The following is a 24389-nucleotide window of genomic DNA, read 5'->3' as shown; positions in this document are numbered from 1 at the left end:
AATGAATAAATTATCATGTCAAATACTGAGTTGTATATTTCTTCCAAAAGAAAGTATTTTTAACGTGGCAAAAACGTATTTTTTTTAATTATAGAATTGTACTAAAGCAGTGGAATGGCTGTGTGTTTTAACTAACTATCTACACCTTTTGCTTCAGCAGGGCTACAAACGGCCCATGGACGGCATGTACGGCCCCCCACCCAAGAGACACGAGAGCGACATGTATGCCATGCAGTACGCCAACCAGCAGCCGGACATGTACAACCACTACGGTGGTGGGTACTCAGGCCCTGAACACAGACCCATCCAGGGGCAGTTCCCTTACCCTTACCCCCGCGGGGACCGCATGGCCCCCTCAGGTCAGAGCCAGCACAATATGATGGGTGGGGGGCCCACTCCTAACCATGCCGCCGATGGCCCCAACATGTGGCCATCCAGGACAGAGCTCGGCTATCCCTACCCCAACAGACAGGGGCCGCCATCGCAAATGCCACCTTACGGCCCGATGGGCAGAGACGACATGGACGGACGGCCGGGGCAGGAGCAGTGGCACCGTCAGTCTCCCTACATGTCGTCATCAGGAGGCATGGTTCCCCTGTCCTCCCGCCAGCCATCTTCTTATTCCAACTCTCCATCCATGGCCAACCATCTGTCCAGAGCACCCAGCCCAGGAGCCTTCCAGCGCTCCATGGACTCTAGGATGTCACCCAAAGCACCGTTCATGTCACCCATGAAGATGCCTAAGCCTGGGATGACCATGATGGGCCCACAGGGAGGTGGACCCCTCGGTCACTTTCCTCCCAACCTAAGGCGGGACCTCAACTACCCACCGGGATCAGTGGAGGCCTCGATGCCGATTCTCAAGCCCAGACGCAAGCTCACCTCCAAGGACACTGGTGAGATGCAGTCACATTATTTCATTATTTACTATTTTGACTCGGGCTGTGAGGTGGATGGGCTCTTTAGAAGATGCATTCCTGATCGTTTAATTATAGTTTTGCATTTAGCTTGAAAAAGGAAAGTGCTCATTTCATGCTCTAAAAAACTCTTTTATCTCTTAGATGAACAGCTAAGCCTAATTTTCAGGTAGAACTAGCACAACATGAGGCATATTTCATGAAAGGAACTACAATGATCTACTCTGTTCAGTGTCCCATTTTCATTTGGAGCATGTCTGATCACTATTTTTTCTTTTCTTCCTGGTTCCAAAAATCCTGCTGTTTTAACCCCAGGAACGCCTGAGGCCTGGCGCGTAATGATGTCTCTGAAGTCCGGCCTGCTGGCAGAAAGCACATGGGCCCTAGACACCATCAATATCCTGCTGTACGATGACAGCACTGTGGGATCCTTTACCCTCTCACAGGTAAAACCAATTTCATGACTACACCTCACCGCTGACAGAGAACTCATTCAGCCTGCTGGAGCGCGCTGTAAAAGCATGACAACGCACTGTGTCTCTTTGAACTTGATCTTCCAGATTAACCTTTTTCTGTAGTAGTAAAGATCTGTAAAATTCAGTAAAGGGGAAATATTCAGAAGACCATTATGTCACTATGTCGTCCAAATTATCAAGATATTACAAAACAAAAGTGATCAGAATTAGATTTCTTTCTTCTTAAGTTGCTGACATTCATTTGATCTATGTCTGAACAGTTGCCAGGATTCCTCGAGCTGATTGTGGAGTACTTTCGCCGTTACCTGATTGAGATCTTTGGCATCCTGGAAGAGTTTGAGGTGGGGACAGTGGCTCAGAAAGGCCTTTTGAACCCTGCTGCCAAACAGAAAGAAGAAGTCATCCCTGACCAGGAAACGGACTCCAACGCCCATCCTGAACCTGAGTCAGCTCCGGCAGAAGGGGAGCAAGCAGGAGGCATCGTGGAGGAAGCTCAACCCGTCACTACTGCAGAGCCGGAGTCAGCTGAGGTGAACATGGAGAAGGAGGAGTCCGAGGTGAGCGTAAAGACGGAGGACAAAGATGAAGAGGACGGAAAGAATGAGGCAAAAGAAGAAGAGAGTGAAAAAGGAGCAGAGAGTAAAAAGGAGTGTGTTGACCAGCCTGTTACAGAGCTAAAACCTAAACTCAAGCAAGCCAGTAAATATGATAAGCTCCCCATCAAGATTGTCCACAAAGAGGACCTGATTGAAGACATGACAGCGCACTTAGGCTACGTCACTGAGTTCACTAGCGGCTTGCTACACTGGCAGGCTGGCGGAGGTGATTCCACCGCACACATTCAAACACAATTTGAACCCCGGAGTGAACCGCCTCCCCGGGCAGAGAAAGAAAACAAAGAGGAAAACACGGTGGACGATGGGAAGAAACAACCACTGAAACATATCACTGCTACCATAGATGATGTTCTGTGTGCTCGGGTGGACGCCCTTTCTTACGCCCACCCTGCGCGCTCCTTGCCATCCTACCCCTTCAGGGTGCATCAGGACGGGGAGCAGGACTACATCACCTTGCTGGAGGATGAGCCTCGCTGCCTGGACGAGGCTCCGCTCTCCACATCCTCTGCCTGGCAGGACTCACTGGCCAAGCGCTGCCTCTGCGTCTCCAACATCATCCGGAGCCTGTCCTTTATCCCCGGGAATGACTTGGATATGTCACGCCACCCTGCTCTGGTCCTTCTCCTGGGCAGGCTGCTCCTGCTGCACCACCAGCACCCGGAGAGGAACAGGTCGCCCCCTGGCTACCAGAGAGACGAGCAGAAGGAGCAGGGGCTGTCGAGCAGCAAAGAGGAGTGGTGGTGGGAGTGTCTGAGTCTGCTCAGGGAGAATGCTATGGTCACTCTGGCCAACACCTCGGGTCACCTGGATCTCTCCACCTATCCGGACACTATCTGCCTCCCCATCTTGGACGGCCTTCTCCACTGGATGGTGTGCCCTTCAGCTGAAGCCCAGGACCCTTTCCCATCAGCAGCACCCCACTCCCAGCTCACTCCCCAGAGGCTGGTGCTGGAGTGCCTCTGCAAGCTGAGCATCCAGGGCGGCAACGTTGACCTCCTGCTTGCTACGCCGCCGTTCAGCCGTCAGGAGAAGCTCTTCACCATCTTGGTCCGCTACGTGGGTCAGAGGAAGGCCCAGGTGTACAGAGAGATGGCAGTGGCTGTGCTCTCCCACCTGGCACAAGGAGATCCCACGGCGGCACGTGCCATAGCCATGCAGAAGGGCAGCGTGGGTAATTTGGTAGGCTTCCTGGATGATGGCGTTAGCATGGCGCAGTACCAGCAGAACCCTCACAGCTTGCTGCACATGGGGCACCCCCCTATGGACCCACCTAGCATAAACATGATGTGCAGAGCAGCTAAAGGCCTGTTGGCTATGGCTAAAGTGGAGGAGAACAAGACAGAGTTTGTGTTGTACGAAAGCAGATTATTAGACATCTCCATTTCCTCTGTGCTCAACGCGGGGGTGGTGGGTATCATTTGCCAAGTTCTCTTTCACTTAGGGAAATTATGACAAGAGGAGAGGCGGGACTCACACAGCAGACGCTAAGGCAAACAAGATGCTTCTGTGGTTTCCTATTTTTATTTATCAAAATGACAGAAAATGTTTGTTTTTTTAAAGACATATCCACAAAATATCTCTATATATGTATAGCTTCTGGGCCCTGTTAAAAAAAGTGGGTTTGGCATTTGAAAGCTCATTTTAATACAAATATTGAATACCTGCTGGTGTTGGATTGCTCATTTTGTTTGGCATTTTGTTTGGTTTTGTTCACTTTTTCAGCCAAAGCTGCCACCAGATGTTGGTGCTGAATTACGTGGTTCCTTTTGAGTCGATGAGTCGTGGAGATGTTTTTCAGTTTTATAAACGCTAATATACTCATCAACATTTTGTTAATGGAGAGTATTTATTTAAAATGTGACTCTGTACAGTAGTTTGAACTTTTTTGCCAACAGTTGTGGGGGGAAAAAAAACACTGACTTTTCAAATTGAAATGTATATGTCTCCATCGCTGGAAGATAAATTGTGCAATAGGACTCTAGAGCAAGTTGTCCCTTTTTGAGAACAAGGAAGAATCTTAAAAGATACCTGCAGTGTGTGCTTTAGGCCATGAGGAGGCAGCATTGCACCAGCCAATCAACATGAGAGAAGAGCGTCTGTTAAAATAAGTGTCTAATTTATCATAGCCTCAATGACTTTCACAGATGAACTTTGTGTTTCCTAAGCACTTGTGTTATGTCTGTATTTTTTCATCACTGTGTATATAAACCGTTGTACAATGGACGCACATGATTCTTTCGGTCTCAATCAAGCATAGCAAGAGATGGGACTTTCCGACTATTATAACAAATGCTTTTATTGTTGGTAAAATTTGTTATTGTTATTATACATATTTTGTTAATGGGGTCAAATATTTGAACATGGCAGATGTAACTGGTGTTTCAATGTAAAAAAATCCTGTATGCATTGTATTATAGCTGAGAAAACAATCGCTTTGGTAATCAAACGTGAAAGTGCCAGGGTGAGAGGATATCTAGGCGAGGTTACGTGGGGAAACTGAACACATTTCTGTTCGTTACTGTCCTCCATTCATGTCAATGGGCATATTTTTGAATCTAGATGATGCTCTGAAAAGAAACGTGTGAAAAGAACCTTCAAAATGTCATGAAAGCTCATTGTACAATTTGCCTTTTTTCGTATGACTCCATGTCTCTCTTTTATTCAGTATACACATTTATACTCTGTGCTGCACATGTCACAAATAAATGTATGATGAACATCATTAAAGCACCGGAGACGTTGCATTATGTCCAGACAATCTTAGGCCAATAAAACAAACATCAACTGCTTACATGGACTACCTTTTATTGATGTCATTCAAAATACATTGTCTCAGTCTCAACTGACCCCTCCAGCCTTACAATGAAATGATACAATGGAATGCTGCAAGAGTCCAGAGGGCATGTGATAATACAATATGGCTGCTGTTCAGGTATCACTTCAGAGGTCTCTGATGCATGTTCAGAATGTTTCCCGTCCATGAATCTCAGTTTTGGATTTGATCTCTAATAACCACCAGGACATCAACAGGTCAGCTGTGTTACTTTCTATCATATACAGTATATTCTATTTTGAAGGTGTTGATGATAACTGTTGAATTATATACATCTGAAATGGATGGTTTCAAACATGTTAATGTAGTGTAATCTGTTTTAAATGATAATTATCAGCATCTCTGCCTGCCTGCGAACGGTAAGAAGAAGAGGTGATGTGAGTTTATCCTGAAAAGGTCAGTGCTTCCGGAACAGTGAACCATGAACTGACTGTAATATGTGGCTGTTCCAGCTCACAAACCATTGAATAAAATCATTTGAAGAGGAAAGACAGTCTATCTGAAGATGAGACGCTAGCTCTTTCCCAACCCACCACAGATCATTTTGCATTGTCATCCAAGACGCTGATAAAGGTGAAGCCGTTTGGGACCAACTCATCTTACAGCTACCAGAGTCTGTTTTTAGTCCCTTATACACTCTAAAAGAATGGCATTAAATGCATCTCTTCTTCTTTGTACAATGTATGGGCAGATTTCAAAAGGACTGCAATAATGAATTGTTTAACCCATTTATTGGTGACCTGATACTGCTATACTGATGACGTGTTCACGTTTTGGTCTGTGCCCAATGGAAAACTATATCACGAATACTTGTCATACTAACGGGACCCCACACTCAATTTGAACAGCTCCTCTAAGAGCATCAGTTTTCATAATCCCCTCGGGAAGACAGAGGTCCGTGACCTTTCTACAGCCATTCTCAGCCCGGACAGTGATAATACGCAATCCTCCTCACAACCTCATACAAACTCTTCAGGCACTTGTGTTCTTGTACCTTAGAGAGGGCTCTGGTGAAAAACAGAGCGATGCTTACCAGGCCCCATTGATTAAAACTGCATGTCTTGTCTGCACTATGCATCATGCATCATAGGGCTTTCTCACAAAACACATTTTGACTTACAATAGTAGGAAAAGCACAGAGGTTACTAATAACATCATTGATGGCTCTGTTTTATTCAAGTTGCCCCAGTAAACCCTGACAGTGTGACATTAATTAGCATGAACAATACCAGGACCCTAAGACAGAAGCAGCTTAATGGAATTCGGCTGTCATTAATTCTATTATCTACACCTGTGCTTTTCCTTCTGTGACATATCAAAATGTTTTCCAATGAAAGGGCCTATTCCTCTCCTGAGGCTCATCCCCTCCCCCCCTTTGCTATCCGTGTCCCAGGCTGTGGGCACTTTGTCACAGAATCTAAACTCTGGTCATGACAGACGCTTGAGACCACAGCAGGGCTGAAGAACACCACAGGCTCTCCTCAAAGACACCCAGGGGATTTCTTTGTAAGTATGAGTAGTACCATATGTATTCTCAGAGTACATTAGGAATTGTTTTGTTTCTCCACTATGGCAAATTAACGTGTTTTATCATGCTTTCTCTGCATATCATTTTGTATTGTTTTCTTAGAGTGTAAGATTTTGTTTTGTGTGTGTCGTATATGAGCTCATCTTAGTTTTCCCTCTGCTGTCATGAAGAGGACTTCTCAACACACATATCTATGGTAACTACTGTACGTATATGACCTGCTGCACTGGATTTAAGCATCCCTGAACACAAGGACTCTCCTCTCACGTTAATGTTTCTTTTTTGTTCTTTTGATTCCTAATTAAACTATTGTTTGGCCTTCGACGGATACGGCTTTATCACAATTTTAGAAATGTTGTCTTTACTATTCCCCTAATTAGAAATTTCCCAATATCAAATCAAAGATCATTTTATTTTGATGAACTGGCAGCACACTGTAGTTTCATATTCACTTTGCTCTCTTTCAGTAAAGGCATGCAAGTTGTTGCAAGTGAAAACACAGACATCAGATGGGAAAGGCTATAAAAAGCAGATGTAAATATAAGACCATCTCTATGCTACACTCTGCCCTACACTCCCTCTTAGTGTTGAATAAAGACACAATCTTCTAGTTTAACACTCGAGGGGCTACGTTCACATTGGATGATACTGAGTCTGAGAGCAACAGTTACTCTTTTGTTGCTCATATATTTTGCCTTTGACCCGAGTCCCCAGAAGTGTTACTTCCCCTTCAGTTGGAAGTTAAAATCTTTCTCCCAACTTTCCTATGCGAGGGGAAATGTGGGCATTATACCAAGTCCTATTTTAAGCTTCCTTTGATAATAGCATTCCTAACGTTGACAACACAGACAATGAACAGGTTGGGTTTCAAAGAATGATTGTTAGCCGGGTTCCTTGGCTGCAGAGAGGCACAATCACTCATCTTGATGTTATTACAATCTCACAGACACCTTTGAAACTAATTACAGCAGCCTGAGAGGTGGTTGATTGATTTTTAACTAAAGCACCTTTCTGCGGAAAAATAAATGATTGATATGCTTTCGGGTATGTCTCGGTACCTTCAGCTGCGTTGTTGTTACATGTATGCACCTGCACGTGACAAACAGAGGCGTAGCCCACATCCCCCCGAGCACTTTCAATTCCAGTCATTTAGAGATTGGATGGAAAGTGGGTTTGCTGTACTTTTCCGGTGATGGAGGATGCGTTTCACGTAGGCAGCCAACCGCAGGAGAAAACCTCCCACACTCCTGTGCCTCTGAGAAGCTGAGTCATCGAGCTCTGACAGAATGGATGTGGTGGCTGAGAGGAAGCCGGGCAAGTCATTGGCTACCACTGGCCCGGGTACCATGCCCTGCTGCCTCTCATTGCTAACGTAGGTAGATGAATGAGCATCGGGCGAACACAAAAGAGACGCCTCTGACCTTTTCCAGGGAAATGTTTTATGGGTGGGGGTGAACTGTGTGTCTGCACGGTTTAACAGATCAGGCCAAGTCCAATAACTGTGGCTATGGACAGTATCGGCCTCTTGATGAGGCTTTGATGTCACTTTGTGCTTTCATCCAGTCCAGCTTTCTAAACGAAACAATAATGCCTGGATGAGGCCTTGGCAGGATGTGATCCAGGCCCATGTTGTTCTTGGATTAGAACTCAAAGGCCCTATCATGTCCACTTATTTCCCAACACAAACACAGCTTCAGCCGTATGTCATCACTTTGCTTGACGAGCCCCACGGTTAAGACTGGAGGGCTTACAGATCATTAGCAGCCATTGAAAACATCCACGGCTTTCCAACAGATTAAGTGAAACATGTGCCACTTGATAGCTTCACATGCCCAGCAGCGGCAGCCAATCATGATCTCTGCCAGTTTTCAAATGCACGACACAAGCTTCAACAGCTCTACAACTCACAGTACTGTACATGACCACATCCTTAGAAACTCTATATGAGGAAATGTAGAGCGCATGTGTGTGTGCTGATGTTTCATATCCAAACCGATAACATCGATGTGCCTGAAAGCTAAATCCTACTTTCATACAACAAATGCAATCATTAAAGCACAAAAGGAATACATGTTTGATTGTGTCCTCCTCTCACGTTACATGACATGCAGACTCCTTTCCAGTGAAAGTGAATAATTGTTCATCTGTGGGCGCGAATGAGCCAAACCGCTCAGGTGACTTCAGAACTAAGATGAGGAGGTGTGTGTGTGTGTGTGTGCATGTGAGCGTGTGTGCTCGTGTGTGTGTGGGTGTTAAGAGGAGGACAGATGACAGAAGAACTGTAGGCTGATGATGCAATCATCAGAATTTATGCAGGCTGAACAGGAAATTGCATCATCAGAGACCTGTACGTACATGGTACGAGCCATGTGGCGACATCATTGCATGACCTTTTTCAGTAGAAACAGCTTTAATATGACTAATCGGGCCCCCGTTAATTGAATGATTTACAATGATAATGTTTTTTCATTTTAATTATCTTCCTAAATCATGTTGATTCATGCGATAATTGTGCTTCCTCTCCCAGGAAATTACTGAAGGGCATTTTTTTGCAGGTGAGAACAGTTAGATAAAGGAGCATCATACCTTTTCTACCTCTAACTGTACTTATGTCCAAATGTGAAATAACACTGCATTAAACTATATATTCTGGGGGACACCTAGAGGTGCTTGTAGCCACAAACTATTTCACTGTCCTGTCTCGTTTTTAAAGCGTAATCACCATCTTTCATATTTCCGGGGGGCCCCCTGGGATCAGGGGCAGTTCCACACTAAGAAAAATACAAGGAATATTAATTGAGCAGTTTGAGTGTCCTGTCAATAGTTTTACAGACCCAGTAACAATAGTAGTCCATGGGGAGAATCCTATTCTGTCTACAAAGGATTGTGTTGCAGTACCACATTTGGCCACGGGGAGAGCAATCTCTGAGTCCATCTCTAAATACTGAATTCCATTCATATAATTCAGTTTGTTCTAAAAAACAGGTCAATCATTTACTAAGACAGCTGGGCACTGTAGTTTTCAGCAAACGTCACTCAAACAGGCGTAACTAGGGGGGCAGACTCGTGGCCTTGATTGGTACATTGACCGGGTTGTCCTCAGTTTGTCATTACCCATCTCGCTCTCACCTCAATACCAGCCAACTCATTTGTGTCGTCTAATAAAGGCATAAAACGGCCAACAATATTAATAATCATCATGTTAAGAAACAGGGGGGAAATTATGTATTTATAGGGGAATATTTTCGGTCGTAGAATGGGTGTGCGAGTGAGTATTTTACTCTACCGGGAACGTGTATTGGAATTGACTAAATATAAACGACGCTGGTAAAAAGGGAACATTTCACCAGGTGCTGTGGCTCAATTGTGTGTTTCTAATATTTCTTTGACAACAACGTAGCTTTATAGCACACAGGAATATGCTTTATCCGTCATATTTGGTTTCTGTCTTTTCATGGGATTTGTTGACAGTAACACAAATATTGAATATTACGTGTCTTACCCTTTAACCCCTGTGCTAGCAGCAAGCTGTCAGCTTGAACATGACATGTCAGCTAACAAAGCAAATAATCAAATAGTGATTAGCAATACAAAATCAAAAGCATACAATCAAAGGGTTCCTTAACTTGCAGTGCTTTGACTACAGTGAACCCCAGTGTCACCCCCTGGACGCGCCCCTGCTAGTGGAGACCTTCTAACGGACGCCTGGAGGTCCCTGGACCACGGTTTGGGAACCCCTTTAACAGCCCGTCCTCCCTTTGCACCTCCTCAGTTCAGCCTCGCATGGAGGGGGAGGAGCAGGCTGGGAGGCTTCGCTCTGCTCCCATGTTGATGTTTGTTGTTTGCGAGGGTGGCAGCGCCGTGTAGAGGGACACAATCTGAGGGGTTGTCGCCTCCACGCGTCTCGCGGAACGCGGCAACTTTTTTTTTTCCCTAAACCTAAACCGCGGCTGACCGGTGAAGCTCGCCGGTGATTATTCTCCGTGTGTTGCTGTGACACACTTGGACGTAAAGGCTGCGAGGTCCTGCTCGGTTCGTCGGGATGCTGGAGCTCGTCTGAGAGCAGCCCCGTCGCGAGGTCTTATCTCTGGATTTTTTTTTAAACGAAGTTCTTCATCGGCGACGAGGTGCCAATTTCAAACTCGTTTTTTTGTTACCCTTAAACTTAAAAAAAAAAAAAAAAATGGTGTTCTTCGCTTTGTCGTCGGGTCGCTACAAACCTGGGTAACGAAAGGATCAGCTACGTGACAACACCCAGCACGACGACCAGCGCTGCTCTCCTTCGGTAAGGCAGCTCTTCAGCTGTCGCTTCAGCGGGCGGAGCAGAAACACACGACCGCGGGATGTGACGCCGTCCCTGTAGTGTGATGTGGAGCCCACTGAAACCTGCATTTTAGCACCTCTCGACTGGGAGAGTTTAAGTTAAAAAAAAAGAGCCAAGTCAAAGATAACGTGGGTGAAGTGAGTGACCCGGCGAGGCAGCTTTTAATTGTAAAGTTGACCAACGTGCTAACGTTAACTTCACCTCATCAACTTGCTAGCCGCGTTAGCCTTAGCGGCACTTTAGATGGAGTTGCTATAAAGGGCTAACCAGGTTGCATTGCTAACAATGGCGCTATTTACGTGATGTTATGGTATGCGCGAGGTGCCAGTGAAGTTAGCTAACGTCAGAGTAGCTCAACTTGTTGTAATGACTGAGCTAACTTGTAGCTTTGATGAATTAACTGGAGACTAGGCTCACCTTTAAAAAGCTACATCTTCATGTAGTGTGAGTGTGTTAGCTAGATGTTATTAATATCAGGAAGTGTGTCTTGTACTTTTCATAAACTTTTTTTTTTTTCCACCCAGGCATCTGTCTGCAGAGGAGTGATCCGGGCCTGTGAACTGGACTGGCTTGTTCTCTCCACAGAGGCACATCTGCCCCGGGATTAACTCAGCTGTGGGGATTTGAATCCGCAATTGATGCATCTCGGGGTATCTGAGTCCATGAGAGAGTGCGAGTACAGCCAGATAAGCACTCGCAGCTCCACACCGATGGCGACCCCGTACAAGCACAGGACCCCAAAGAGGAGGAAGTGGGAGTCCTTCCCTGGTCGGAATAAATTTTGCTGCAATGGGAGGATTATGATGGCCAAGCAGACGGGGGTTTTCTACCTCACACTGGTCCTTATTCTAGTCACCTGTGGACTTTTCTTCATCTTTGAGTAAGTATGGTGGACATGTCTCTTTGCTCTTCCATCTGCTTTGTACGTGTGCACCACGACAATAATGTGGGTTTAGGGATTTCATTTCACGGGCTCAGCTGTCAGAGGAAAAAGTTTAGATGTAGGTCAGTTATGTCACTGGCATCACTCTGGAGTGGGTGTATTTCAGATGATCTCCTCGGGGTTCAGGGAGATGTCAGAACAAACTGGTTGAGCGATTAGGCAGACATTTCTCTGTATTAACAAGTCAGATGTAATATATAAAGTGTCTGTGATAAAAGCAGTGTGTTTTGCCGGGGGGCTGTTGCTGATGGAAACTATTCTGTGGTGTTGGTTTCCTGTTTAAGTTTGCTAATGGTTTGTTCTTGCCGTCGCGTGTGGGATGCATCTTAGACAGCCTTCTGTTTTATATTTACCGTCGTTGCTTTGGCATGCTGGCCTTGCGTGCAGGGAGCACAATTGTCCAACTAACATCAACTTCACCAAAGTGTCTTTGAGCAAGATTTTGACCAGTTGCAGGGCTGCTGTTCTGAAGCAGATCCAGATGTCCAGTAATGGGTTTTAATGCATATTGTGTCGTGCGGTAATTTGACCTTTTTTATAGTGACAACACGATAATTTACCAGCGGGTTACTTTACACTTTAGGTTTCTTATCCTCCAATCAGTCACCCGTGACTTATGGAGTAGACTACACAGTGTTCCTCTCTCTGTGTGTGCCACTTGCTCTCCCTTAATCACAGCCTCACTGTCCCCCAAAGGAGCCCTCTTTCTTTCTCCCAATGGTAGAAGAAGCCGTAATCAACGGACAGAACGTGCTCCTTTCCACCGTCTCATCCGGCTCGTCGTCGTCGTCTTCTCGTCCCGGATGTCGTAGATTGAACCGCTGTGACTGACGTGCATGATATAGACACTGACCTGAGCTCCGGAGTGTGTACCGAGAGTGCATTTCCTCTCTCCCCATGAGGCCCCGGTGATCGCTCCGTCATCTTATCATCTCAGAAAGCCCGTCTACACTAGATAAGGATCCTGCTCTATCATGAGATTTGCTGCTCAGTCGGACAAGTTTTTCTCAGGCTAAAGTGCTTCAGAGCCAGAGAAAGATTAAGAGGCAAACTATGTGCTGTGGTTGAACGTAGCTGTTCAGTATCTGGATTGTAAAGATAGCCCATGCTTGACGATCTAGGAGTAAATCAAAAGACAGTAAATAGTATGCATGCAGACATTATTTAAACAACTTTACTTTATGTGTTGTTTGTGTGTTATAATGTTACAATTATGTAATTATATTTGCCGGAGTTATATTAGGAAATGCTAAAACAATTAGTAGATTTATCAATCCTTTCATTGAGAGAAAAATCATTTTTATACTCCGAGTATTGTTTTGCTTATTAGACAAAAACAAGAAACATTCTTCAGTTTCAGTTTCTCTCTTTTTACTTGTATACTGAATATCTTTTGGACCGTTATTCTGACAAAACAAGACACTTAAAGATGTCACATTGGGAACTTTCTTGTATATGTTTCATCCCAAACCATCGTCACTATTCTGTTTGGTATGCCCCATGTGTGTGTGTGAAGTCCTTCAAAGACGCAGCGCTACACATCTATCAGCAGTGACCTCTGGACCACTTCATCTTCTAATACATTGTCCCCTCAGCAGAGATACAGACATAACCCATGACCAAAGGGCAGAGAGAGGGCATCTCGGGCTAGAGCTTCCAGCCCTCTTTGCTATGGAGCATTGATAAACGTATTGAAATGGGAGGGGAGACGTACCGCAGTGTCCATTTGAACCTGGACGATCCCCAGCACCCACATGGAGGATGCCAGATGCTTCCTGACGATACTGCTCCCCCCCCCTCAGATAGCTTCATTTCCTCCACCGTGGCCTGTCGATGGAGCTGGGCCCAGTGTACTGTTGTGAGTACAGGGGACGCTTTCAGGAACACCATGCAACCACAAAGCCACTTTTCAGCTTAGCACTGTCCTCCCTGTTCGTCCGTCTATGCCCCACGGGCTGACCGGGTCCTCCTGGCTCCCCCCCCCCCCCCCCCCACACACACACACACACACACACACACACACACACACACACACACACACACACACACACACACACACACACACACACACACACACACACACACACACACACACACACACACACACACACACACACACACACACACACACACACACACACACACACACACACACACACACACACACACACACTCTCTACTCCCATCAGCTGAAAGGAGACATTTATCGGACAGGGCAATAGTCAGCAGACCTGCACATTGGCTTCTGTTGTCATTAAGTGTAATGCGTTTCGATTTAGATGTGTTTTTCTAACCCTGCTCGCCAGTTGTCAGCATATTGGAGAACAGCTCCTCGTTGTGTTTGTCAGGGCTCCTTCTGTCTGTTGAATTGCCTCTGTATCTTAATATGGCATTTTACATTTGACTGTGGTATGATCAAATCTAGTCCATATGTGTTTAAAGATGATCTTTTGATTTGTGGAGTCCAGGGGAGATCTTTCTACATCTCCATGTTCCCTTGAGCTTGTTGTCTTTGTCTGTCGGAGGGGTCCTCAGCGACACACAGTAACCTCTGTTAGTGACCGGCAGACTTTGGTCTGTTTATTATTCTGATGCTGCGCCCCCCCCCCCCCCCCGATATCCACGTGTGCTGTTGTTGCACATGTTGCCGTCTCTCCCTTTACGCCTCGTAAAAAAAAGTTCACTCGAGCAGATGTTTGAAGTGCTGTTCTGTTTGACGTGACATTGATCTTAAGAAGGAGAGGACAGAGAGAAGGCCCAACATTGGGAATCAGTCGAATTTGAGGTGGACCATACGATGTAATGCAGTGACAATAAGCAGTGAATAGTGGCTACATGTGTTTGATTATTGTAGGAGCTTTTTCCAAGTGCTGAAATGAAAAGACTGCATTATTTTGGGCCTTTATCCAAAGCGTTCATTGACTCTAGTCCACCCATTCACACGCCGACGGCAGAGAAAGCGAGCTGGTCTGACCGTCCGGAGCAACTGTGGTTGAATGTCTTGCCCATGGACAGTTTGACAAGAGGAGCTGAGGATTGAACATTGGGGTTAGTGGACAACTCGCTCTACCGTCTCAGCTGCAGCTGTCTGTTGATTAGTGGTTTTATTGATAGTACAAGCCCCGTAGAGAAAGGAAACGAAGGTTGAATATCCTGTAAACAATTTGATTTGGCCATCAAAATATATGCTCAAATGGAAATGTTTCAGACCACCAGTTTCTAAAGAATTTAAAGGTAAATTGGCCTTCTTTCTATAATCTAGAATAGATATTTTATCAGTTAACTATTTGTGACAGGTATTGCTTATTTTTGCTAAAATTCAAATCTAATCTGATATCCATACATTTGGGACCAACTGTGTGCGTTTAAGTAACTGGCCTGTTGACTTTTTTCCCGTACAACAGGAATCAAACTGTAAAGGTTAGTCGTGAACTTGATGACATGTTAGATGTTTAGCCTGTAGATCAGGTAACAGGTAAAAAAAAAAAAGGAATCTTTACTTTTCTTTTGGTGTTATTTGTTTTATTTGACAGTGATGAGATTGCACAAACAGTTCATTAGCTGGCCATGTAGAAATGCTCACATTCTTCGATTAAATTACACTGAATCTAAAGTCTGTTTGCTGGAGCTCAGGCCAGCGCATCTGTTTGATATATGCATATGCATGTCAGGCTTTGATTTAGTCTCCCGCTTGTTTAGTCGGGTCTGGTTTATGTCCTTCAGTAAAGCAGCCAGGGACTGGGTGCTGCTTGACAGGCTCAATTCAGGAGGACATTCTTTCTGTGCACAGAGTACAACAAGATGCTGAGGAACCAGTCCCACAGACATTTCCCTAACCTGCTTTCTGGCTGTTGGAGAGATTGCTCGGTAGATATCTTGATTAGAATCAGAATAAAACCGCAGACTTTGGCAGGTGGTGGTTTGCTGCAGTGATCCCGTCATGAATGCCGTCACGTGGTTTTAGTTCATGAAGGAACACCGACCTGGTCCTACTCGCAAACTTACATTCACGTAACATGGACATTTCTAGGAAAGCTTGGTGAGTAATCCACCTGAAATGTAAACCATGTGTTTGGATGACTGTGTAGTTGTTTTACAGGTGAAGCCTGTAAGCTTCTTGCTTTCTGGTCACACACCCATATTGCACCTGCCGAATCCCAAACTGCATTTTCACTAGTCATGATTTTGACGGGATAGAGAGGTGGTCCCCCCCCATAAACGTCTTTAAGTACGTGATAAGTATCAACTAAAAGCTCAGCAGTGTTGGAAAGAGGGATTAAACTTAACTGTGAAGAGGGGTGCCAAGGTAAAGGATGGGTGTGAAGAAAGCATGATGGCACCAGATTTCTTCTTTCATTATGCAATGTTACAGACTGCACATTAACAAAGAGTAAGGGTCTCATGTACCAGAGAGTTTGAGCGAGGTGTGTAACGTAGACCATCTTGTGTTGTGGAGTCTAGGCAGCTCATATGCGTCGGCCTCTTAATTAGTTAGCACTCTATATGCACAAGTAGGAGGAGGTGAAGTTCCTTAGGAGTGGTCTTTGCTCATCTCTTGTGAGTAGAAAGACAACCCTATTTTATGGATACCCCAGGCCTTGGTTTTCTGCTTCACTCAGAGAATACAATATCTTCCAATTTAACGCAATGAAATCAGTGAAATGGTGACTTCTTTCTTTGTCGTACAATGTCGGTTCTGCACAGTGCTCTAGAAGAGTAGTGCACGTGTTTGCTGCATGCTGGGGCGAAATAGTAAGTCAGCTTTTGGAGTGGCATAAATCAAACTATTGCGAAAGAGTCTTTGTCCACGTAACGGTCACACCCATGGTATACTTGGTCTCCTAAAACTCAAAACTGACTGTTTGTTTAATCATGCATAAATATCAGCTGTGAATGTGACTTTAATTCCTCGCAGGACATTCTGTCAGAGACTTTATTGCCACAGTCTGTTTTGTTGTAGAATCAAGAGGCTGATCTCATTGAAACCAGGAGTCATGCACAGCTGTTTACTTTTCGTAGTTCCTCTCCCGGACTAGCTCCAAGCCTTGAATCGACCCAGCACCCTCTGTTTGTCGCACGGCTTTCCCGTGCTAGCACATCCACTCCCTGTGCCAGGAGTCACTGGGTGCATGGCACGTGTTGGAAGGGTTATGCCAACGGATTTGCAGAGTCCTCAGATGCACACACGACCACTGCATACCTCTGAGGCTGTGCCATGCATCACAGACATCTGTCTGAAAGGTGGCGGGAAAATTAAGATGCCATGAAGCAGTCTGGGCAGAACTGTAACCATTTGCAAAAGCATGTCATGTTCAGTTGTTTCATTGAGAAATGATTAGGCCTGCGGCTAAAAGGAGGTTCGCGTCTTGCCCTTGCCTGTCATCAGAAGCAATCAAAACGTAACAAAAGGCAAAGCTAACAAAGCCGTGTATCCATGTAGCCCAGATGAGTAATGAGACGTTAAGCAAATTTTAAACACATTCATGTGTTCGATACCGCATCACCGTTGAGTGATATCTCCCGGTAAACTATATTTCTTCTCAAGCAAGTACCGGAGGGAATAGCAGGCCCAGATGCTGTTAATGTTAGCGGATGGATGATCTATGTTTGACAGAGTGCAGATCACAGGATATTGATTCCCTTTTTAAAGCTGAAAAACAAAGTAAACAGGGGTGCAGTTCATCCCAGGTGACACTGAAAGGACAGCCAGTGAACAGTGCATCGGGCTTCACATGGTTACATCAAGTGGAGATGAAAGTCCCCCGAGCTTAACTCCCGGCTGAGTTTTGAAAAAAACGGGGTTGGCATCATAAGAGGATTTAGTGGGAAATGTGATAACAGTAATCTGAATTGGATTATTGTTGAGATTAATGCACCCTTTGGGAGGCAAATGAGTAGCGAAACCTCGGGAGACCCCGTTGATGTAGAAAGATTACCTTTTGTATTCTGTGGAAATAATGAATGCGTCCCACACAGAGGAAGAACTTTGTTACAATAATTTAGAAGGGTGACGGCACTAGCAGCTATTGTGTTCAATTCAATTTATATTCAAGCTGCTGCATAGATTAATAAATGTGACCGTGTATGTACGTCACTACTAAAAACCGAAGTTAGACTTCATATTGTTCCTTTTCACCAAAGGCAGCTCAAGGGACGCGACGCACTAAAAAGTCGAGGTTGTTAAAGCTAGTTATTTAAGAAGCAATTTTATTAAATGTTTGTCCATTAGTCCTTTGTGCGTTCTGCTACTCTTTGCTCTGCTGTGACACGCATTACCATCTCTTGCAGATGCGTTAACCATATATCATTATGGTGTTTACCCAAGGAATTAGCGGTCGTAGTTTTATTGTGCTGCCTTCAGCTGTCAATAATCCACACCGACCGTGACAGTCGTGCTGTACAATTTTGTAAATGTGTAGCTTTTTGGTGAATAATTATCAGCACTGGCTCTACAGTAGATGTTTGTTCACTTGGCTTGTTTCGTCACAGTACACAGCTTCAGCTTTGATTGACCAACAACAGTATTTGTGTTGGCTTGTGGCTCCAGGGGTTTCAATGGGCTGGAAAAAGAAAAGAAATTGTTTATTTTTTGATATTTTCCATCCTGAATGTTTGGTTAAGATCCCACCAATAGCAGATGATCTGCCGAGAGTTATGTGTAGTGTAATCTTTACATTGGCTGCTTAGGGTCCCATGAGATTTCAGTTTTGTTACTTTTTAAAAAAATTATAGACTCATTTCTGGATCAAATCCAACAATAATTCAGTCTCCCTCCCCTTCAACACACTTCTTTGCTGAGCCATTTGGAGTGATTGTAATGAAAGCCATCACGCTGTCTCCATCTCGTTGAATGTCTTTGTTTTTCTTTTTCTTCCTTTCGGAGGCTTCGGCTCACTCATGTGGCTGTTTCCAGGGTAACCACATTCCCTTTCGAAATGTACCATGTCTGTTATTGGATACTGTTCCATCTCCATGGCAACAAAGCCCTTAAAATTCCCAGTTAAATATAAGATTTGGTGTCAAAGTAAAAGTAAAATTAAGATGTAACTTTGGACATGTCATGTTGAGTGACTGATAAAAAATAATCCCGAGACGTTGTCTTCAGAGGGATCTTGAACCAGGCTATGTCTATAGAAGAGGCGTCCATCCTCCCTCTCTAATGGCGTCGGTGTTTAATCTCTGTCCGTTCCTACCGACCCGCCTCTTTCCAAAACACACGACGGCCTTCTCACTACGTTCCTGACGTCCGACACATTGCGACATCGCCGAGGATGAAGCCGGCGGCTTGTTCTGCTCTCTCAGCCAACTCCATCACCACTTGCCGGATGACAAGTTTATGAAATATAATGTTGAGAGCACAAACATGGTCATTCTCATGATGCTGTGGATTTGTAGCCCCAATGACCTTTGCATGTGTTTGGCGTATTAGTGGAGGGCGTGACTTCCCCATTGATTAGCTACTTCAAAACCATTAAAATCGTAGCTTTGGGTTAATTGTTACAGATGTCGCACCCTCACTCAAGTTCTGCCAAGCTTTTTACAACTGCAGCGATTTCTCATTAGCGCCTCTAATTGGTGGATTCATTAATGTGATGTGTAACCAGTCAGACAAACTAGAGGACAGATTGAACGGGTACAGATGAATAGATGTAGGGTAATGACTTTACTTTGAAATGTTCGGCTTTTCTGGGGCAGATGCAGACAGACGGTGCCAAGCTTTGAGCTCTACTCTTCCAGTGTTAATCTGCAGACTTGTCCCTGATTTTACTATTATTATTTTTTAATGTAAAATTAATTGACTGTTAATTGGCTGAGTATGTACATTTATACTTTATTCTCCGAAGCGCCAGAAGCCTCACAAACAAAATTAACTGTGAAGAATCAAAAAAGAGTGTCCCTCATAGATATGTCCATAGACTGTAGGTGTAACTGGAAAAAGCCATAAACTAAGCCCCACAATGCTGAGGATGGATTATTACTATCTGTAAACGCATATCTCATATTTATGGACTAATTTATTGCCTTTATACAAGCCCTGTAAAGGAAGAAGTCAAGTGTTACATGCGTTATGAGGAAACAAAGGTTGAACATAAGCTTAACGTTATGGATATCTTTTGCCAGCAGGAACTTTGCACAAATAAATAATCACAATATAATCACAATTATAACAACATTCAAAAACAATAAAAAGGGGGAAAATCCTATCCTGTGAATATATTTTTGTTTAAATAACCAACAATAGGGTGGTTGTTTGTCATGATGGTGATGATACATTTTTCGTGCACTTAACCCTCCAGACAGGAGACAATGCACTGAGCTCCTTTCCTGCATGTCTGGATTAGTCCTTAAAGAATTGTCCTTTCAGCACAGCCTGAATGGTCAGAAATCTGCTGACATCCTCGACGCAAACTGATCTGTCTGAAAACATACGTTTTGTTTCCTTCTTTGGCAGTAGAGCAAGAAGACAGTTTGCTTAGTTTTTACCAGCTCTCCCTCGAGGTTTATCTCGGTTGTGACTGTTGCTCTTTACAACACACACAGAGACAACATTCCCTCTGTTAACAAGGATTACTGAACAGTATTGAACACATCTGTTGAAGACCCCTAAAACCTATTCTTTTGTGGTTGTTCTTGGGAAGAATGGATGCCCTGTTAGCTAGTGACTAACACAAGTTGTGTACATTGACTCAGTTATCGTCCAACACGACGACGTTGGGATCCTCCAGGCGAGTTTTTAACTGGAGAAATGTTTGTGCGGCTCAGTGTTGTCCTGCCTGCAGCTCCCTGCTGATGTCCCCGACAACCCAGTGTTGTTGTTTTTTTGCTGAGTTCAGTCTCACTCCAGATGTAGAGAAGCAGCAGGACTGGCCAGGGTCCACTCAGATGGGATAATGGCATGAGTTCTAGATGGTGTGTTTGTCACAGCTTAGACATTGTTGGAAAACGGCTTAAATATTGTGTGCGTCCAATTTTTTGAATAAAAAATAGTTAACTGGCTTATGAGCCCTTTTTAAAAGTGCACGAACATATTTGTAAGCCTTTGTGTTCTCTTACTTGGGTCTCAAATATTTGCAGGTCGTTTCCCCATCTCTAGCAGTTCAGGTGAGAGCAGAGAGTCTGTGCACTCGCTAACGTTACGCCAGACTTGCAATACGCGGCCGTTAACCCTGGCCGAGTATGCCAGGCAGAGACCCAGCAAATAGCTCAGCAGCTAAACTAATCCATGTAGAAGCGCAGTATCGCGCCGACACCGGTGATGGTATTGGTGCATCTCTAGCTAGAACCCTGATTAGCACATCAGCAAATCTAAGTAAATGCTCCAGGCCCATATTTACAACCTCTCCATCCGCTATCGCTGAAGGAACCCAACATGGCAAGCCTAAATATAGTTTGGCTTGGTTTATCACAATAACTGCTTTTGGCATAGATCAGCGGATGTAGCTGCCCTCCCAAGGTGTTACCATCTGAGGGCTGGTTAGATGGGGGGGGGGGGGGGGGGGGGGGGGGGCAATGAATATTGTCTTGATGCCCTTCAATAGAGGCAGTACAGTGTGACATTTTGAAAAAACTTGAGTGCAGCATTTCAGTAACGGTAAGTGTTGAACACCGTCATGGTTTACAGACGGGGTGACCACAACTATTGACCTCTGTTGCCTTATTATAGCCATCAGTGTGACTTTAAGCGTCCTCGGCTCATTCACGACCTGTAGTCACCGTTACTCTGCATTGATTTTTAAATGGCGGTCAGTCATGTACTGCAATCCAATGCACTTAGTGAATAGCCGTAATACAAATCCACCAACCAGCTCCACTTCTTTTTCTTCATCATTCAATGTAATTCAGCCTCTGTGCAAAACAAATGGTGCTTCTCCTGCAAGAGTCAGTACTGCATTACGGTTCAGTGCATAGAATGACTACTATACCTATACCTGCACTTTGGAGAGGGATATTCAGATGTTTTTGCCATTAAGTTTATTCTAGTAAACTTGACAAAAGTATTTGATACAGATGGATCTTCAGCAACAACAATGAAAGAATCAATACTTGAAGTTGCCATTTTGCCCTTTATTTCAATAGATGAGGAGATGAACAAGAGCCTTTATGTAAACACTGTTATTGTGAACCTTGGCTCAAATCATAGTGCTTTTTTCCATTCCTCAACAGCATTCCTGAAAACGTATGTTTACCACATGTTCGTTTCGTTTCCCTTGTGTCGAATGGCACCGCTCTGCTGACCCCAAACTCAATCCAGTAGACCAGCCACAAACAGCCTGTGCCCCACCTCTATGAGACCTAATGTGATTACAGTAATAACCACCTGCACCGTAGGACGTTTAATGGGATTACGTCAAATTGTCTTAATGGAACAGATTACACCCTTATGTGTGTCTCTCTATCCACTTACTGTCAAGTCAAACGGTATTAACACTTCCTCAACTTCATGGCTCGTCTGCAATACAAGGAGTTCAGTGTTTTTTACAGGCCTGCTGTGTAGAAACATGTATGCTTAGAAGAGCAGGTTGTATTTGGGCAGACGGACACTTGCCCCGAGGCCCACCAGCTGATGTTTGTCCAGTAATCCTCCAAGATTCTGGCTATTTGAACTTTAAAGGTTTTTTACTACTAAACTAAGCATTGCTGGTCAGACAGAAGAGCCCTGTGTCTCTTGGCTGTTTTTGCTTATTTCCTCTTTCTCCATCATCTCTTCCAGTTGTCCGTTCCTGGCCCGGAGGCTGAGCCCAGTCATCCCGGTCATAGGAGGTGTGCTGTTTCTGTTTGTGTTGGGGACGCTCCTGAGAACCAGCTTCACGGACCCAGGGGTGCTGCCCAGGGCCACCCCAGATGAAGCAGCTGACCTGGAGAGGCAAATAGGTAAGACTCTAATTTAATTATTTTAAATACGAAAAGAGGCATTAAAAAACCCTTTTATTGAGGTTTTCTCCTGCCTTCTCAATATTTCAGTATTCTCTCACCATCCTTGTTTATTCTGTTACCAACCACTATTTTCAGTTGATGTGTTTTGTAGGCTCTTCCTCCCTGTCTGAGCCAGTGGTTACCTTTATCTTAAATACTGTATTTGTCTTTGAGTTCCAAGGGAGCTAGTGTGTGCGCATTTACAACCTCCTATAAAGAGTGCCAGATTATCTTGCCGATGTGTTTGGAGTTTGTCTGTGTAGCCAAAGAAATGAGGATGAAGCTTCCACTGACTTCCACTGAGGTGAAGTATCGGCGCTGCTTTGACCAAGTGGCTTTTGCTCAGTGTGTTCCACTCCATCTTATCCAAGGGTCCCCATCTGATTTTGACCTGACTGGTACATTTCATCTGGATAACTTCTTAATCTAATGTGTGACGTGAAAGGTAAAACTGTTGGTGCATTTGGAACCACTTGATACGGTGTAACTGAATTACCGGCGTCACAGCACTGACGGTAGCTCGCCATGAGTCAGAAACAGCAGAGACAACAGTTGGTGATGAGGATTCAGTCTTAAAATAAACGCATTGAGGCATGAAAGACATTATCTGGATGCAACCCCCGTTGAGATGTAGTTTTACCAGGAAAAAAAAATAAGAGATCCAAGGCTTCTTTTCTCTGCAATTGACGTTATATTTATTATGTGTTGCATTCAGCATCAGAGTTAATGGTGAGCTTGATTAATCAAAGCAAGTGTTAAGAAAGACTATATGAAAGCAGTGAAAAATGATTTACCTGTTGAGAATTTGTATGAGGCCACTACATAAATGCAACCATCAGCCATAGTAGAAGCTGCTACAAGTGCAATACTTCAGAGTCCGAGTGTAGTCTGCTACACGAGGCCTCTTTCAGAGGAGGTAAGGAGATAATAAAGGGCACTTTAGACTTTACACTGGAAACAATGTCAGTCTCCAAAAGTGTTCTGCTGCCCTGTAGCTAGATGGATTATCACCACTTTACTCCAAGGTTTGACTTTTTAAACCCTCTTTCTAAAAAAACCCCTTCAAAGTTTTGGTCCTTTTTTTAAAATTTTGAATGTGAAGCTTTTATTTGCCAGCGATGGTCCTTGCCGTGCTTCAGGCCACTGGGGCCTCGTTAAACAAACTCTGGACTGGCTTAATTAATCTCATTAGGCGACTTAAAAGCTTTTGGATGGACGGTAAAGCACAGAGAGCTTGGAGCAGTGGTGCTGAAACAGCATTTGTGCAACACTCCCATGTTATATCGGCAAGCATGGATAAACAAATGAAAGGCTGAAAATATGAACAACATTGACCTAAATACCAAACTCTGCCAGCCTCTCTGCCATCATTTTCATCCCTGTTTGCTTTTGTGCTCCGCATTGTCAAGGGTAGCAAATTGGAAATTAAATTGTTTCTAAACTGGAATCTCTTTGTCATGTTGTGGTTTGTTGCCTGTAGCTGAGTTTGTGTTTTCATAGGTGGTGAAATGATAGAATAGATAAGGCTTTTCCCAAAAGAAAATCCTGTTTTTGTTTTTTCTTGTTTTTTTTAACATGGTTCTTAATTTTTGTAGCTTTTGCTGTCATTCCTATCGGTTTCCTATTTCTCACCAGCTTAATTGCCCAGATGTGTGTTTACAAGGACTCAACGCAGCTTTACAATGGAGTGGCATCACTAACGCATGCATTCAGACAGATGTTCAAGGAAAGGCCTAGATGAAGCAGAAGTTAAGCTTAAGTGTCAATTGTAGAATAGCGTATAGCAGTAGACTAATAGACTGCTGTAGTGTGGTGACATTATGGTTCCCATTATGTT

General features: G+C 44.3%; 2 protein-coding genes across 7 annotated transcripts in view; both read left to right on the top strand.

Annotated features, from left to right (window-relative positions):
* arid1b (AT-rich interactive domain 1B) overlaps nucleotides 1-4772 on the top strand; it is a 161784-nt gene extending 157012 nt beyond the window's left edge. For 3 of the 5 annotated variants that reach the window (XM_079174872.1, XM_079174871.1, XM_079174869.1), the window contains 3 exons: nucleotides 158-896; nucleotides 1233-1363; nucleotides 1654-4772. In XM_079174872.1, coding sequence (XP_079030998.1) covers nucleotides 158-896; nucleotides 1233-1363; nucleotides 1654-3462 — 2679 coding nt within the window. In that variant the 3' untranslated portion in view covers nucleotides 3463-4772. The remainder of the gene's footprint in view (nucleotides 1-157; nucleotides 897-1232; nucleotides 1364-1653) is intronic. The other 2 variants (XM_079174873.1, XM_079174870.1) reach the window with 1 other exon arrangement.
* A 5396-nt stretch (nucleotides 4773-10168) lies between these two features.
* LOC306707207 (palmitoyltransferase ZDHHC14-like) overlaps nucleotides 10169-24389 on the top strand; it is a 37029-nt gene continuing 22808 nt past the window's right edge. For both annotated transcript variants that reach the window (XM_079174568.1, XM_079174567.1), the window contains exons 1-3: nucleotides 10169-10656; nucleotides 11220-11575; nucleotides 22350-22510. In XM_079174568.1, coding sequence (XP_079030694.1) covers nucleotides 11334-11575; nucleotides 22350-22510 — 403 coding nt within the window. In that variant the 5' untranslated portion in view covers nucleotides 10169-10656; nucleotides 11220-11333. The remainder of the gene's footprint in view (nucleotides 10657-11219; nucleotides 11576-22349; nucleotides 22511-24389) is intronic.

Source organism: Pholis gunnellus (genome assembly GCF_910591455.1).
Source record: "Pholis gunnellus genome assembly, chromosome: 15".
NCBI lineage: Eukaryota > Metazoa > Chordata > Actinopteri > Perciformes > Pholidae > Pholis > Pholis gunnellus.
Note: the sequence above shows the minus strand (reverse complement) of the source record. Positions and strands in the feature narration are given on the sequence as shown.